At 56.7% G+C, this 15,838-nt stretch overlaps 1 protein-coding gene across 3 annotated transcripts; it reads right to left on the bottom strand.

Moving 5' to 3' along the window:
* Positions 1-1,018: 1,018 nt before the first annotated feature.
* Positions 1,019-14,820, bottom strand: NBL1 (NBL1, DAN family BMP antagonist). Of its 3 annotated transcripts, none has more exons than XM_057499796.1 (4): positions 14,685-14,820; positions 4,134-4,327; positions 3,902-4,013; positions 1,019-2,582 (listed from the first exon to the last, which is right to left on the bottom strand). In XM_057499796.1, exons 2-4 carry the CDS (start codon positions 4,298-4,300, stop codon positions 2,307-2,309), a joined length of 555 nt encoding a protein of 184 aa, XP_057355779.1. In that variant the 5' UTR covers positions 4,301-4,327; positions 14,685-14,820; the 3' UTR covers positions 1,019-2,306. The 3 variants fall into 3 exon arrangements, with proteins under 3 accessions (XP_057355779.1, XP_036770386.1, XP_057355780.1); XM_036914491.2 differs by lacking the exon at positions 14,685-14,820 and adding an exon at positions 12,011-12,150; XM_057499797.1 differs by lacking the exon at positions 14,685-14,820 and adding an exon at positions 5,170-5,288.
* Positions 14,821-15,838: the final 1,018 nt, after the last annotated feature.

Below are 15,838 nucleotides of genomic sequence, written 5' to 3'. Positions count from 1 at the left end.
AAGAGGGTAAATCTTAAAATTCTGAAGAACACCTCCCCACCAAAAAAAAACCACATTCCTTTGGTAACTATGAGGTGACAGGTGTTAAACTAAACTTAGGGCAATCATTTCCCAATATATTAAGTCATTATGCTACACACTTTATACAGTGCTATATGTCAATTATATGTCAATAAAACTGAAAAAAGTAAGAATATATGTAAATTGCCTGGTATGTGGTGGAAGGAAGAATGTGTGTAAGAAAGGTCCATAGCCCTCACCCATACCATCAGCCCTGCCGTGTCTCAAGTGACAATTTGGGGAGACCCAGGCTCAATTGCTTGGAAGTAATACCAAACCCACAGGGTCACTGTGAGATTGGCAAGCACCTGGCCTGGCACACAGCACATGGTCAACAAATGGAAACCCCTGAGGTTCCACTGAAAGCAGAGTGATCAGGCCAGAATGCCCGGATTGGAGTCGTGTGATAAACCTAACTGCATGACCCTGGGCAAATGACTTAATTCCTCTGCACTTCTGATGCCACATCTGTAAAAAAGAAAAAAAAAAAAGGAGGGGCAAGGGGGAATATCTTCATCACAGGGGAGTGGTGAGGATTAAGTGAGTTAATTTATGTAAAGTCCCTAGCACAACACCCCACTTCTTATATGACTTGGTAACCACTGGTTTTGTCCCCTCCCCCTTCCCCTGGGCCAGGCCAAGCTGGGTCAAGGTGAGGGTGAAGAGATGGCAAAAGGCAAGCCCAAGGGATCAAGGGTCAAAATCAGGTAAACCCAGACTGGAGGCCCACAGAGGTCTATTCAAGACCAAATGGGCACCCAAGAAAAGAGGTGGGAGCCAGGGGTGCACATGGCAGGAATGTGAGAGGGTCACCAGGAGGCAGGAAGAGGCGGAGGGCTGGGCTGGCAGAGGGTATGCTCAGGGCTCATGGCGCATCAGGACCCTCCCTCTAGGCCTGGCTGCTGGGCCCCTGGGGAACCCTGGGTCAGCAGAGCCACCCAGTGAGCAAGAGAACACAGGCATTCAATGAATTTATTCATGAGAAAACTCAGGGTCCATCAGGGAAAAAATCTACTGGTTACAAGCTCCAGAAGCTCTTGTCAGAACAGCCCTGACGGCTGGGCACCCCCAGGCAGGGGCGGGTGGGCTGGCAGCTGCCCTGGGCACAGAGGAGCACACACAGGCAGCTCTAGGTACTGAGGGGTGTTGTACACTGCCCACCTGCCCTGCCCTGGGCCCCCACATCCCCTCTACAGTTAAAGTGCAGCTGGGAGGGAGGTGGTGGGTGGAACTGGGCAGCTAGGGACCACCTCCACCCAACACGAAGACAGCCCCCAAATACCCCCCCGCCCCTCCTCTTCCTACTTTCTCAAAGCTCAGCGGGAGTCCATCCCACTCAGGTCCCTCCTTAGAAACTCGGTCTGCGAACCTCCCCACCACCAGACATTTACAAAGAGCTCCCCAGGAGGGTGAGGCTAGCTCCATCGGCTTTCTAAGGGACCTAGAACTTGGGGTGGAGGGGTGCAGCTGGAGGCACTAAGATCCTGAAGAGGGGGAGCAATGCTCCTCTTTGGTGGTGGTCTGGAGGGTCTCCCCTCCCCAGGACCCGGACGGCTCCTCCCTCGCCTTGCTCCCCCTCAGAAAGCCGAGGAAGCTGCAGAGGCCCAGAGATCCTGGCTCCTGGCTCCAGGACCATGAGTCAGCAGGGGCCTGCCCAGACCTGACTCCCAACCATGCCATTGTGGGAGGGCCACTTCAGTGCCACCCAGAAGAGGCTGAGCTGGGCATGGAGGCCTCTGGGGAAGCCTGAGCACCTCAGCTCCCGGCTTCTGCAGTGTTCTGCCTTGGCCGGACCCAGCCCCTCCCTCACGCCTGCTGCTGGCAAGGTGTCCTCCTCAGCTCCACCACCTGCACCTGGGGGCCCTGCCCACCGGGGGCTGCGTGGGCATTACCCTGGCTCCCGCCATCTTGGATGGCTGCACCCCCACCTCAGCAGCTTAGCCAACTTCCCCCCCTTCCCAAGGCACATCTCTAGGAGGCAGGAAGGCAGAGAATCCCCACTCTCCGAAAAAGAACCCTGAAGACCTCTGCATCCTCCCCACACTCTTGAATATATTAAATTGTGCAGCTTGGCTCCAACCCCTCCCTTCAGATCTCCATGGCAACTGGGAAACATTCCAAGTCCAGGTCTGAATCCAAGTCCATCCAGTGCCAAAGAGGGGTTTTAGCCTCTCCCCTGACCCTTCCCCTGGAGGGTTAAGACCCCACATTCCACAGGGGACGAGAGGGGAGGAAGAGTTGGGGCCTCAGTCCTCAGCCCCCTCTTCCTCCACGTGTGGGGCCCCAGGGGGATCCTCAGGCTCAGGGGTCTGCCCGCCAGGGTGAGGGTGAGGGTGGGGGTGGGGGTGGGGGTGGGCATGGGTGCCGGGCTGGGAGCCGGGCACGTCCTCGCCCTGCACGTACACGCTTAGCCCCTCGTGACTAGGCTCCTTGCCGCACGCCTGGCAACTGCAGTGCAGGATCTTCTCCACGAGCTTGTCTACCCTGGGCACCTCCTCATGGCCGGGGCACTCCAAGGTCACCTGGGGAGGGCAGGAGAGAAGGGGAAAGATGTTTCTAAAGGCCTGGGGCCAGCAGGGAGGCTCCAAAGCTAATACTCCTCGTGGGACCCAGAATCCCAGACCCCACAGTCTCTGAACCCACCTGTGACACCACAGTTAGTTCTGTTAGTCCCAAGCCCCTGCAGGAGCCACCTGACTTATCTCCTCACATCTGTCCGGCCACCTCCCTATCCATTCCTCACAGCAGCCAGAGAGCACCCCAAGAAAAAATCCAATGTGGCTTGTCATTGCTTAAAATTCCCCTCAGTGCTCCCCCACTGCACTAGGAGAAAAATCCTGAGTCCTAAGGCCACCCAGGACCTTAAGGCTGTCACTGGCTGACCTCTCCGCCCCTGACCTTGCACCACCAGCCAACTCTGTGTTGCCTGATCTGTCTGAGACTTTGGACACACGTTCCCTCTGCCTGAGGGTCCTTGCCCACCCCAACCCCCACCACCTCTCCCAAACCTGCCCGTTAACTCCTACCCAACCTCTGAATCTGACAGCAGTTCCTCAAATAGCCCCACCTAAACCCTGGCCCAGCTGAGCTTCACCTGCTCTTCCTCTCTACACTTCTAATTGCTCCTTCCTTCTTCCCTCTTTCCCTGCCTGCTTCCCTTCCTTCTGTCCACAGAGCACCTACTCTGTGCCAGCTCTGGGGACACAGGGCAGGCATGGTCCCTCAAGGAATTCAGAGTCTAGTGGGGAAAAGAGTCTTGTCAAAATCACCCAAATGCAGAATGGAAAACTGGATGTGACAGATGCTCAAAGCAGAGGCACAAAGTGCTCAGGGCACTGGGAAAAGGGTCCCAAGAAAATGATGCTTGAGCCAAGAGCAGAATGAATAGAAGTCAACCAGGTGAAGAGGAAGAGAAAAGTGTTCTGACCAGGGTAAGAGCATGTGCAAAGGCCCAGTGGTGGCAGTGAGCAGAGCAGGTATGACAGACTGGAAGGAGGCGAGTTGGCATCAGGTGTCAAGCCAGAGAAGAAGGTGAAGAAGCAAGATAAAGCTAAGAAGACTGGTAAGCCAGACCATGCCAGGCCTTGCGGAGCACTGCAGAGATGTTGGTCTCTTAACAATGGGAAGCCACTGAAAGGATTTTAGCATATGCGTGACATCAGAATAGAGCTTCAGAAAGATTCTCTTGTCCTGTACACATTAGTGTCAGAGTTGTGAGCCATCACATGGCAAGGACCATGTGTGTATCCCCAGCACACTGTGTGTGTGCACATAGTGGGGCCTTTCTAATGAGCACTTGTTGCCAAGGCCAGTGGCCAGGCAGGGTGGCGGCAGTACTCACAATCTCCCACATGGACTGTGCTGGCATGCAGGAGTCACAGTGCACCAGGGACTCTGTAGACTGCGGGAAAGTGTTGGGAACGCTGTAGCTGAAGCACTGTCCCAGGCACGCCCTGTGGGAGGAAAGGCCACCGTGCCCACGTCACTGTGGTGGAGGCAGGGATGGGAAGCTGTCCTCTTCCTCCCTCCTGGGCCTCTGTCCTCACCCCTTCCACCCACCCGCTGGATCCCACCTGTTCTGGATGGACTTGGCTTCACAGCCGCTGTGGCCCACGATCTGGGTGATGTTCTTGGCCTCACACCAGGCGCTCTTGTCCGGGAACAGTGCCAGCTTGCTGATGGGTGGTGGGGCAGCCAGCAGCACGGTGGGGAGGACAGCCCCAACCAGGACCCGAAGCATCGTGCCCGTGGCCTTTAGAGTCTAGAACTGAGCACAGACTATGGGTGAGGCCAGTGGGGTCCAGGAAGCTGGGCAGATGGGGACCACGTTACAAGCTTGGGCTCTGCCACCTGACTGCCTGGGTGCAAATCCTAGCCATAGCACCTCCTCACCATGCAAAATCCTGGGCAAATTCTCTCTCCTCGGGAACCTCAAAAATGGGGATGCTAATGGCATGTGCATTAGTTGGTTATCACACAGATTAAATGAGGTTAGCCCATGAAAAGGCTTCAGCAGCGAGGCTGGCAGCTAATACACAGTCCATGCATTATTCTTACAATTTGCTATGTAGCTTGGAGCACGTTACTTTTTATTTCTGTGCCTCAGTTTCTTCATCTCAAAAATGGGGATGGTAATACTGATGGTAATGTGCAACACCAATGGTAATGTGCATGGCTGCAAGTAGAAATAAGACACAAAGTTTCCCAGATCGAGTTGAGTTGAACAATCATTAGCTCCCTCCTCACTTTGATGGTGCAGGTTCTCTAGGAAAACACAAAGTCACCCACACACTGCTTGCCTTCAAGGGCCTGGCCATCCAGCACATCTCCTGGACATGCTGTCACAGCTGTCAGCCTTCTGACACCAGAAAAGCTAACCTCCATCCTCGTGTCTATGAATTCTTGTGCCACCTTGGCCAGCTGGACCTCAGGTGAAAAACTTCCGAACTAGACTCTCTTTCTTGTTTTGGATGCCCCACCAGAGCCTAGAGCTACGAGTCTACACACGTCATTATTCCCACCTCCATCCTCACCCCTGAGTCAGGCAGGGACATCAGGCCAAGCGCCTGACCCATGTAAGTTGGATGGAGCAAGACACCAAGACAATACCCGAATAGGCCAGAAGATGGCGCTGCGGGGCAGCGTGTGTGTCTGAAGGGTTCTGCTCAGAGGGGACTCTCTCAATGTTCCCCAACTTCATCTTCGGTAGGTTTCGCCCACTCTTCCACCTTAGAAGTGTAGAGGAGGGAGATTCTGGAGAGATTGAAAATGAGAACAATGCCTGCAAGGGGCTCCTCTGGGGACAGGACCCTGGGGAAAGGACACTGGACTGGGAGTCATGAGTCCACACCTGTTGTGTGACCCTGGGTGCTCAGGCCTCAGTTTCCCCCCCTGTTAAATGAGGGAGGTGCCTTGGACCACTGGTTTCCAAACCATACCAAGTACAGGGACGTGAAAGGAGGTGTTGGGGGCGGCGGGGGGTGCTTGCCTAGTCCTGCAGTGGGCTGGCTCAGCTGGGCTTGTGGGGAGGGCCGGGCCAGCATGCAGGGCTGTGACCACTTCCACAGCGCTCCGCTCTCTCCATCTGGCAAATTCCGCTCACCTCCTGCCCCTTCTCCCTGTAGGAGGTCTCCGGAAGCAGAGACAAGTCCCATCACACCAGATCCCAATGCCTGGGTGACCCCTGCTCCCAGCCCAGTGGGGGAGGGCTGGAGTGGGGAGGGCAGGAGTAGGTGCATCCGGACAGGCTGCCCCATTCCAAATGAGTTGTGTCATAACCCAGGCTCTCACCCACAAGTTACCCATCTCACAAGGTCAACAGCAAAGCCCATGTTTTCAGTACAACCACGGCCTCATACAACAGAATGGACTTGGTCCTAACTGGCAACTTAACTAATTTAAGCTTAGCATTCAGAAGGCCTCCTCACCCTACCTGGTCCTCCTCCATCCCTAGGAATTAGCCTCTGGGCCAGGGTCTGAACACAGCACAGCAGAAGAGGCCACAGAGGCCTGCCCAAGGCCGGAGCTCCCTGGGCCTCCCCAGGCTGGACTGGCCCCTAGGCACCTCAGAGAGGCCCAGGGACTTCTGTTCAGTACCTGACCCAGCACGACTCCTCGGGAAGATCAGGTCAGGTGGGGCCAGGGAGGCGACTGGAGCAGCGAGCGCAGTCTGGCTTCCTTAGGACTGGAAGGAGCCTGGGGCTCTATCTGAAGGAGCCTGGGGCTGAGGCTGAGTCCGCTCTGGAGCTGGAACCAGAGGTGCTGGAACTGAGGCTGTGGGCCAGGACCAGGTTCAAGGGGAGCTGAGACTGGTGCTGAGGTCAGTAACAAGATCTTGGGACGTGTGTGACAGTGAGCTTTCAGGGAATCGCTGGCCTGGAGGATGGGGTTTGGTTAGTAGGGCTGGTTGTGGCATAAACTGAGGAAAAGTGAGATCAAGCGAGGCAGACCACCTCCTCACCTTCTCGCCTCTCTTGCACAGAGCCGAGTTAACCCAGCGTCAGCTGGGCCCACAGGGGTCACTATAACCCTACCCACCAAGCCCTGGAAAGGCCTCAAGATGGGGGCTGGGGCCACACTCCACTCTCCAGGCCAGCAACCCAGAGCTCCAGAAGACCGCCGGACTCCCACCAGAACACGGCCCCTGGAGCCCCTGCCCTCTCACCTAATTGCTGTGTGACTTCTGGAAACAAAATTCACCCTTCTGCACCTACCTACCTCACCACTAAGACAGGGCGCACAGCACTTTCCTTGGAGAACGGCTGGGAGGAGGCAATGAAAGCACCCAGCAGGCACCCAGATCAGGCCAGCCCCCTTCCCCAGGGGATCAGGAGAGGCTGAGCAGGCACCAGAGCCAAAGTGGGGCGCCGGAGCTGGGGGATGCCCCTGAGTTCTTCCCACAGATGGTCACTACCAGGACACACCCCACACCCCAGTCTCACCCACACACCCAACTCCCAAGAACTCCTGCTGATGGCCCCCGCCTTTGCACGGGGGTGGGCTTTTTGCTAGCAGATTTTGTTTTTTCTTGGTTTATGCATTTCTGTTTTTCAACTAGCAACTCAGCTAATGTTTTTTATATACAGCAGTCAGGCATTCCTTCCTAAGACTTGAGAGCCTTACCCAGTCTCGTCCCTTCTTCCTGGCTCTGAAGGTCAGTCATGGGACTTACAGAATGCCAGGGGAATTCTCCCAGAACTCAGGATGGGGTCCCCCAGGCCAGTCCCCCTTGCCTTGCAAAGAGTTGTCTCAAAGGCTCCCCAGCAAGCCAGGCCAAGCAATGCCCTTCCCGGGGTCATGCAGCTTCCTGGTCAAACCTCCCTAGTTTCCTGAGGACCGTCTAGGAGGGCGGAGACAAGGCTAAGACCGAGGCAGGAGAGGTGGGGCCCCTGGCCCTACCCCCTGCTCCAGGGCTCAGAGCCTGGAAGGGAAGATCTCGGGAGGTGGGTTAAGAGGAAGCAGTTCTCTGGAGCAAGGGTAGTTAGAGGCGGCTGGAGTGTTGGGCGGGGGGCAGAGAGCTTCATTCTGGATTTAGCTCAGGAGTACAACTAGTTACCAATGGAGGGGACAGGAGGGCACTCCTGGTTGAGGGAACTGCGGGAGCAAAGGCAGAGAGGGACTGATGGTGTCACCTGGCACCCTCTCCAGCCTCACCAAAGGTGGACAGCTGGTTCTGCCTGTGGACTAGGCACTGTTCTAAGCACTTTTACATAATTCCTTTGTTCAGTCCTCAGAACAACCCTGTGAGACAGATACGAATACTTCCCTCATTTTATAAATGAGGAAATGGAGGCACAGAGTGGTTATACAACAGGTGTTTACTAACATGGAGATGTGAACACGGAAAGTAGCAGGGTAACCACCGGCTACCTTTACAAGAGAAAAGGTTCGGAGAGGAAGAAGCACGGAAGAGGAAGAGCTGACTGGGAAACCCAGGGAATGGCCTGGGGCTTCCTCCCTCTGTCCTCTTATCCCATGAGCACCAAGGAGACCCGCCACTGCCTGGGGCTGGAAGCCTGGGAGCCCCACAGGGCAGTCCAAATCCACCCCTGACCGCCCTGCAGACGAGGATGTGGCCGTGGCCCAGCCCTGGCTCCTTGCAGCCTCAGGAGGTAGATACCACCCTTCCTCAGGGTGATGGTGGGCTTCAGCGAGGCCTTCTCAGCCCAGGGCAGGTGCCTTCTTACCACCAACATCCCGCTCCCAAATCCAAGCTCCCCAGATCCTCAGGGGTCTGGTGCAAACACCTGACACGTCTTGAGGCTGCCAACAGCCCAGACAGGAAGGTCCCCGGGGGCAGCAGAGGACCCCTGCTGACCCACTCAAGCATCATAGAAACAGGTACAGATCCAGGAAGTGACCCCCGTAGCTCGGCCAGGAAGTGGGGGAGGAAACACAGGAGCCTTGGCTGGACGATCCCTTGGGAAGGGCAGGGGCTTGGGACAGCTTCTTGCAGGCTCCAGGGTCAAGCCTTTGGGGATCCTCCATCCATTTCCACACCTTCCAGCACTGAGCACCTTCCCTGAGGCTCTTGCCAGAAATTCAAGGTGCCCAGGCCCAGCCCTGTATAGCGTGAGCTCACAGGTCAGATATCTGTACCTGCTCTCCCAGGATTCTGAGGCCCAGCCAGGTCAAGAGCCACAGACCCCAACTCCCCAGGGAAGGGGCCCCCATTACAGCACGGCTCACAGGGACCACCCACCGCACGGCCTGGATTCTAGCACCTGCAGTCAAGTCTTTAATTCACTGGAGGGGCCAAGGAAGACCTCTGGCCCGCCCCCACCCACTGGGAAACCCTTTGTAGAGCAAATAGTCAATTTTGTATAACAAGTGTTTCCTCTTTTGGGTAAATCTGAATATTCAGGGTCACTTAAGGCCAGGTACACCAGGGTTTCCATGGTAAAATGGTCCTCTCACCCGTCGCGCGCGCGCGCGACCATGCCCCAAGACCAGCCGGTTGTGGGAGGAGGGGTCGGGTCCAGCAAATTCTTGGTAGACAGGGCAAGCTCTTCCCGACTTCAATCATGCTTTCCTGATCTCCTCCAGGGACCTTTCCCACTCGCAGCCCCAGCCACCTCGGATGGTCGCTTCTACCCGGGGACTCAGCAGTGGGTGACCGTGATTCACACAGTAAGCATGTGGATTTGTGGTGTGTTGTTTCCAAATGTATCAGACTAGATGCTCCCACTTCCTAACATCCCCCAACACCTGCCCGTAAGGGCAGGGTCTGGGTCGTCTCCCTTCTCCACGACTGACCGAGACAGACCCAGGTTCAAATCCTACCTCAGCCACATTAACCTTTCCGTGCCTGAATTTCCTCATCTGCAAAGTGGGGTCAATAGCAACACCACCTCGTGGGGGAGCTGTGGGAATTAACCCAGGAGTGCATGCAAAGCTCTGGAGATGGCATCTGTCACCAACCGAAAAGTCCTCAGCAGATGTCACCATGAGTGTTAGCTTGGAATCACCAGGCCACTCCAGGTCCTTCTGCCTCCCGCACTCCTCCCCTCTCCCCTCTCCCAACCCCTCCCACCAGGCCCTGGGTGGGTCCTCAGAATATCTAAATCAGGGGCTGCATCTGCCCCAAAGAAACTGATTTAGGGGAAACTCAAGCAAATGAGGTGATAGCTGGGAAAGGGTTTTATAACCTGTCGAGTGCTCCCCAAAACACTAGCTTGCACGGCAGGAGCTGAGGAAGACCTCACACAGACTCCAACCCCTGGGCCGCTGACTGAGACCAACCAACTCCAGAACCCAGCATCGACAGATCAGGCTGGGCCTGGCTGCCAGGCAGTTCGTGCACTGGGTACAGAGGGTGTGGTGCCGTGGCAGCTGCCCTAAGGGTGGGGATCAGTGCGGGTTGGGCGATCCCCATAGGGACTTCCCTGAAGGGTGCAACTGAAAAAGCCGCTCCAGGAGGGGGCAAAGCAGTCAGACCTCCAGCCTGCTCAGCTCAGGGGGCTTTCATGGGCTGCTCTGAGGTCTGGGGGCAAGTTTGGGCCGCAGCTCGCTGATTCATCATGTGTCCGAGGCAGGATAGTCTAATGATTACAGACCGAGTCACTGACATTTGCTTCATCTCCCTAAGTCTCACATTTGTCCCTTGTAAAATGTGTACCATGGCCTGGGAACATGCATTTTAGCAGATTTCCTCAAGGGGAATCCAGTTCCAGCATGTTGCTTCAGGCCACTGTGATTCCATGACCCCAGTCTCACCGCAGGGTGGCTTCCTTCCTTCCATCAGCACTGGCAGAGCATGAACCTACTGTCCACTGGCAGGCGCACAGGGCTAAGCCCATGCCCAAAAGGCCTACCCGCCTTCACCAGGCAGCTCCATCTTCCCAGCTACAGACCCCAACCCAGGCCACGGCCCTCCTCCCCACAGACCCTCCTGCCCACAGACCAGAAACTGTCTCCAAAACAAACCTATGCTAATGAGCCGCTGCAGGGCTGGCCTACACATCTGCTCAGCAGAAGTCCCACTTCAGACCCCACCAGCATCCCTGCCCGATCCCGCAGCCTCTGACCCCTGGGGCTGGGGGTGGAGGGAAGGAGCTAAACTCAGCCTGAAACTTCGCTTTAAAAGAATGAGGATATGACCCTGGCTAATGTAGAGCACCTACTCCCCACCATCCACCCCTCCAACACACAAGCCCAGGAGAAAGAGGGCTAGCTTGCAGGGGTGGGGAGAGCGGGGTGAGGGTCACCAAGGAAATGTTCCAGACTCGCCTTTTCTTCAGCCCCAACTAAAGACAAACCACACCCAAGCAGTCCCAGTGTCTGGGGGAGTTTCAGGAGGCTGGTGGCTACCACAGTAACAAAGAGTGAGGGGCTCCTTGCTGACAAATTGCTTCCCCACCCCCATCCCCTGCCAGCCCCAGTCTTTGGCCTCCAGCTCTGACCTCTGTTTTCCCGGGGTTCCCGTAGTTACAGGCTGTTGTCCTCCAGCTGGGCAAGGGCCTCAAAAAGCCTGAAAATACGCCCTATTCCCCTGATGCCCGCCAACCCCCTGGCCACGCCAAGGCAGGCAGCTGCCCCCTTTACAGCCGCTTGTAAAAGATCAGAATCGCCCCGCCCAAGGAGCAGGGCGGGCAGGTGGCCGGCAGCAGGGCCCTGTTGTCCAGGCCGCCTCGCGGGGGTGGAATTCTTAAGAAAACTGAGCCCCCGGAAAGGCTGGCTCCCCCTGCCCTGACTCAATTCCAGGGGGATGACCCAGGCCATGCCCCGGGGGCAGGCGGAAGGTAGGGGGAGGTTTTCGCCTCTTCTACCCAGTCTCGGAAACTGTTCATGAACTCCACTGGGGGCCCGTGCCTCCAACACTGCGGGATTCTCTGGATTTGCGGGTGGGGTATCAGGGAGATGCAGAGACACAGGGGGGAGAGACCCCCCCAGAGGGGCAGACAGGAGAGACAGAACGCATACAGGCGGAGGCACAACCCCAGGGAAACGGAACAGAAGGGGAGAAACAGAAAGGGGCAGACCCAGGGAGGGACGGGCGGACAGATGGGGGGACAGAAACGGAAAGGGAGACAAAAAGGAGGCAGAAACCCACAGGGCGGAGGGGCTAGCACGCAGCGCGGCGAGGCCCGGGCAGAGGCGGGGAGACGCGGGAGCCCCGCGGCCGAGCTCCGGGCGCGGCTCGACCCGCCCGGGACCCGCCGGGCTCTTGCTCGGCCACGCATCTCCCTCCTTTTCTCTCTTGGCCGCGGAAACTCCTACCAAGAAATGGAAACCCTAGGCGAGCCTGGGGACGGGCTCAGGGCGCAGCGCTGCCTCGGCCGCCCGGCGGCGCGCCCACGGCCCCAGCCCCGGCGTCCGGGGGCTCCCGGGCTTGGCGGCGGCGCCTCTGCGCGGTGCCCTGGGACGCTGGACGGGCCGGGAGCGCGGCGCTGCCCCTGCGGCCGAAGCCTCTGGAAGACGGCGCCCGCGTGCCGGCCCGGGCGGGACTTACCGCGCGCGGCGGCGGCGGAGAGAGCGGCGCGCCCGCCAGTTCCTGCGGATCTGTCTGCGGGCCGCGGGGTGGCGGGCCCGGCGCCCCCGGAGGCTCGGGGAGGCGGCCGACTGGGCTGCGCTGTGCGCCGTCTGCTGCCCCGGGCGGGCGCGCGGTGCGGGGGAGCGGGTGCCGAGCGGCTCCGACGTCAGGGGTGTCTCCGCACCAAATAGGGAGCGAGGGCGGGGGCAGCGGAGGGAGGGACGCGAGAGAGAAAGAGCGGGCGGGCGCGCTCGGCCGCTCCCTCCGGGCTCGCAGGAGGGGGCGCCTCGGCCGCCCGGGGCCCAGCCCGGTTCCCCCGCCCAACCGCGAGCCTGCGGCCGGCCTTCGGCGGGGTCCGACGGCGCGGCGGAGCTGCCGGGGCCGCCCTGGCCGTCTGAAGCCCCCCGCCGGCTTTCTCCATGCTCCCACTTCTCTGCGCCTGACTTTCCCGGAGACTGGGCCGTCAGGCCGTGCCAGGCCTCGGAGTGACCACGACGGAGGGTTCCTTTTTGTGGGAACCAGGCACTGCAATCTTGCTCCGCGAGTGTGGCGCTTCAGCCCGCCGAGGCCCGGCAGCAGGAGCCTGCCCTCACTCCGCAGCCCTGCGATGCGCCCACCCTGTCCACTCTCGGGCATGCGTGTGCGTCCAAGGGACGAGTGGGTTATCCTGGGGCGCTAGTGGCACTCGCCCTCCGCCTGCCTTCCCTCAGCGCAGGCACTTGGCCCAAGCATCCAGAGAACAGTCTGAGAGGCCCAGGAAGGCCTCCACAGAACAGAGCGCTGGAAGTGGACGCACTTCTCAGGCTCCTGGGAAGAGCAGAGCCCCTGCCCAAGGCCCAGACTCACCTCGGGGGAGACCCAACTGATCAGTCCGCACTTGGGGCACTTGGGTGGATTGCGGTCGTGCCCTGTGTTCTGTGCTCAGTGGAGTGAGGAAACAGTATTGCTCCTGGAAAGTAGTGGTGGGACTTGGGAGATTTTTCTATCAGCTGTGCAGGTAGGTCCACGTTTCTTACCCCAGCCCAGCTGTAAGTCCCAGACGAAGGAAGGCCTGCTCGACTGATGTCACAGGTTGCTGATCATCCTGAGGGGCTCTTAATGGCCTGCTGGTAACCCCATGGTGGACTCTGGCCTAGTTGCCCTCTCCAAACCCAACATTATCTCCATGCCTCCTCGTACTTGCTTATGTAGTTCCCTTCCCCTCCTTTCATCTCTGGAAAAGGCATTCTTCAAACACCAGATTAAAAAGGCTTCCCAAGACCCTCAGGTTGCATAAACTTCCTCCGCTCCCCCGTGTGACCCTGGAGCACCACATGTTAGTGCTGATTTCCCTCTACACTAGTTGTGCACACCTCTTTCCTCCATTAGACGGTGGGCTCCTTGAGGGCAGGGGTCATCTGTGTATTGCACCATCCCCGATGTTTAAGGAGGGGCCAGACCAGGTATACAAGACATTTGGCTGAATGAAAGTAGTTATTCTCCCCTGTAGATGTGTTTCCACAAGGGTAACTCTAAGGACAATTGTATAGCTCATACATATTGAGCACCACAAGATGCGCTAGTCCAATTCTAAGCACATTCCACCCGCACAATCAATCAGAGATAAGCAGTACTATTACCCTTTTTTTGTAAGTAAGTGAAAGAACCAAGGCCTAGAAAAAAGTGAAGTAACTGGCCTAAAGTCACACAGTAAGAGGCGACACCAGCTACTGTCTGTCGGATGACAGCGTTCCACCAAGCCTAGCCACACTGCAGTGTACACAGTAGCTACTCAGGAAATAGTTACCACTTTGCCTGTACTGACTGCCACCATTCTCATGTGGAGTCTGGGTAGGGTGGAGAGTGGAAGTCTACACTTTGTGAGAGCCCACTCCCACACTGCAGGACGCTGTGTAGCCTAATGAGCTTGTCAGAATACATGGGGAGCCCGTAGAAGCCTCGACAGTCCAGCCAGCACCCTCTCAAACACAGGGAGGTTCTAGAACAATTCCAATTGCCTAATCGAGGACGTAGGGTTTGGGATTGAGTCACACCTGTCTGGTAAGGACTGGAAATTACAGGAGGGCTACAATGTGGTCAGGGGGTCTGGAAGGTGACTTAATAATATCAACAGCTACATTATGTACCAGGCATGATGTTTAGCATGACGCCTGCTTTATCATTTCAAATCCTTACCACAATCTCGACATCATCCCCATTTTACAAGTAGGAAAAAGAGGCCTCAGAAAGTTTGGTTACATGACCAAGAGCACAGTAGTGACTGACACAAAGGTCAAACTTGAACACAGACCCATCAACTCCTAAGACGGTGCTCCTTTGTCCACTACTCACCTTGGCAGCCTCCGAGCCCCTTCCCATCAGGCTGCAGTGGAAATGGTCCACCACTGGGACCTGGGTGGTGGGGCCCTGGCAGGAATGGCAGAACCTGTCACGTCAGAATCTCCAAGCTCAGAGATACACCTGGTTGGCAACAGTGCAGCAATTGCCCCAACAGGCCTGGCTGGCACCGGGCACAGGCCTGAAGCCAGAGCCTGCTGGCCCTCAGCCAGCCTCTAGGGGCCGCGGTAATGTGGGGCCCAGAGCTGGGGTAGAGGGCTGAAAGGCTCTCTCCCCAGCTCATTAGCAAACATCTGGGCTCAGGAAAATGACCGACCTGGAATGTGACTGTGCTGTGGGGAGGTGCTCCCTCCCCGAGTCCTGGGAATGTGAGCTCCCTCCCGCAGGGCACCAGCTCCGGCCAGCTGTTTCCTCTAATCCAGTCAGCCTGGCCTCGCCAGGGGTCCAAACCTCTGCACTCTCCTGGAGAAAGAGTGAAAACAAGCAAAGCCTTCCTTCCAGCCCAGCCCACTAAATCAGAAGGTTGGTGCTGGGGCCAGGAGAACCACAGTCCCTCCCTCCTCTATGAGATAAGACCAAGCATGTCCACACTTTCAAATTTGTAGCTGGGAGGAGCCACTGGGACTCACCTTGGAAAGTTCTAGAGTTTTCCTGCTTGGGTCTGAATCCTCGCTCCATCACCCACCAACTCTGGAACTCTTATGTAGTCGTTTCATGTCTGGGCCTCAGTTTCCTTCTCTGTAAAATGCAGCTGGTAATGGAACATACTCTTAAAAGCTGTCTAGACTCATTAATTTAACAAATATTTATCATGCCTACTATGTGCCAGACAGGCACAGAAGCATCAGGGACACAGAAATGAACTACACCCATGAGGTCCCAGCCCTTGAGATGTTTCTGTTCTGCAACAGGGGTAGAGAGTATATAAGCAAGCAGATGACTGGGTTCTCATAATCAAAGTGTCATGAAGGAATTAAGTAAGCCCAAGTGGGTGATGTGATGGGCAAAGCCTCAGAAGATATCTCAAAGAGGTGACGTTTAAGACAAGATTATGATGGCAAGGAGCCAGGACTCAAGGAGATAAACGGATGCAAAGAGCTGGGCAAAGTTCCTGGAAAATAGCACATGCTCCAGAAAATTAAAGCTATTTTAGGGAGGTCGTATTCAGCAGAGGGAAGGCAGGGAGTCAGTCACTGGATCAAACCCAGGCTTTAGCACAAAGCTTCCTCACCTTACTCAAATCATGCACTTCCTAAGCCTCAGTTTCCTCATCTGTAAAATAGGAATTTCAATAGTTCCCAACTGCAGGCTTACTTCAAGAATTCACTGAGAGTCCTGTGCATGAAATACAGAGCCTGGCTTGTGCTTTACTGTAAGAAAGTGGTAGCGACCACTGTTGTATTATCCTTTCCCCCAGAGGAAAAGGATTTGCTAAGTTCACTCAGCAAGTCAGGCACAGAACCAGATATT

The sequence above is a fragment of the Manis pentadactyla genome, chromosome 4 (assembly GCF_030020395.1).
Source record: "Manis pentadactyla isolate mManPen7 chromosome 4, mManPen7.hap1, whole genome shotgun sequence".
Lineage (NCBI taxonomy): Eukaryota > Metazoa > Chordata > Mammalia > Pholidota > Manidae > Manis > Manis pentadactyla.
The sequence above is the reverse complement of the archived record's forward strand: the minus strand, read 5'-3'. Positions and strand labels throughout refer to the sequence as shown.

What these genes read in the sequence shown, in the direction of transcription:
- NBL1 (XM_057499796.1), bottom strand. Translation starts at nt 4,300, where the DNA reads ATGCTTCGGGTCCTGGTTGGGGCTGTCCTCCCCACCGTGCTGCTGGCT. An exon ending in GCCAAGTCCATCCAGAACAG is followed by an intron (nt 4,014 to 4,133) that starts GTGGGATCCAGC and finishes TTCCTCCCACAG; the next exon opens with GGCGTGCCTGGGACAGTGCT. An exon ending in CACAGTCCATGTGGGAGATT is followed by an intron (nt 2,583 to 3,901) that starts GTGAGTACTGCC and finishes TGCCCTCCCCAG; the next exon opens with GTGACCTTGGAGTGCCCCGG.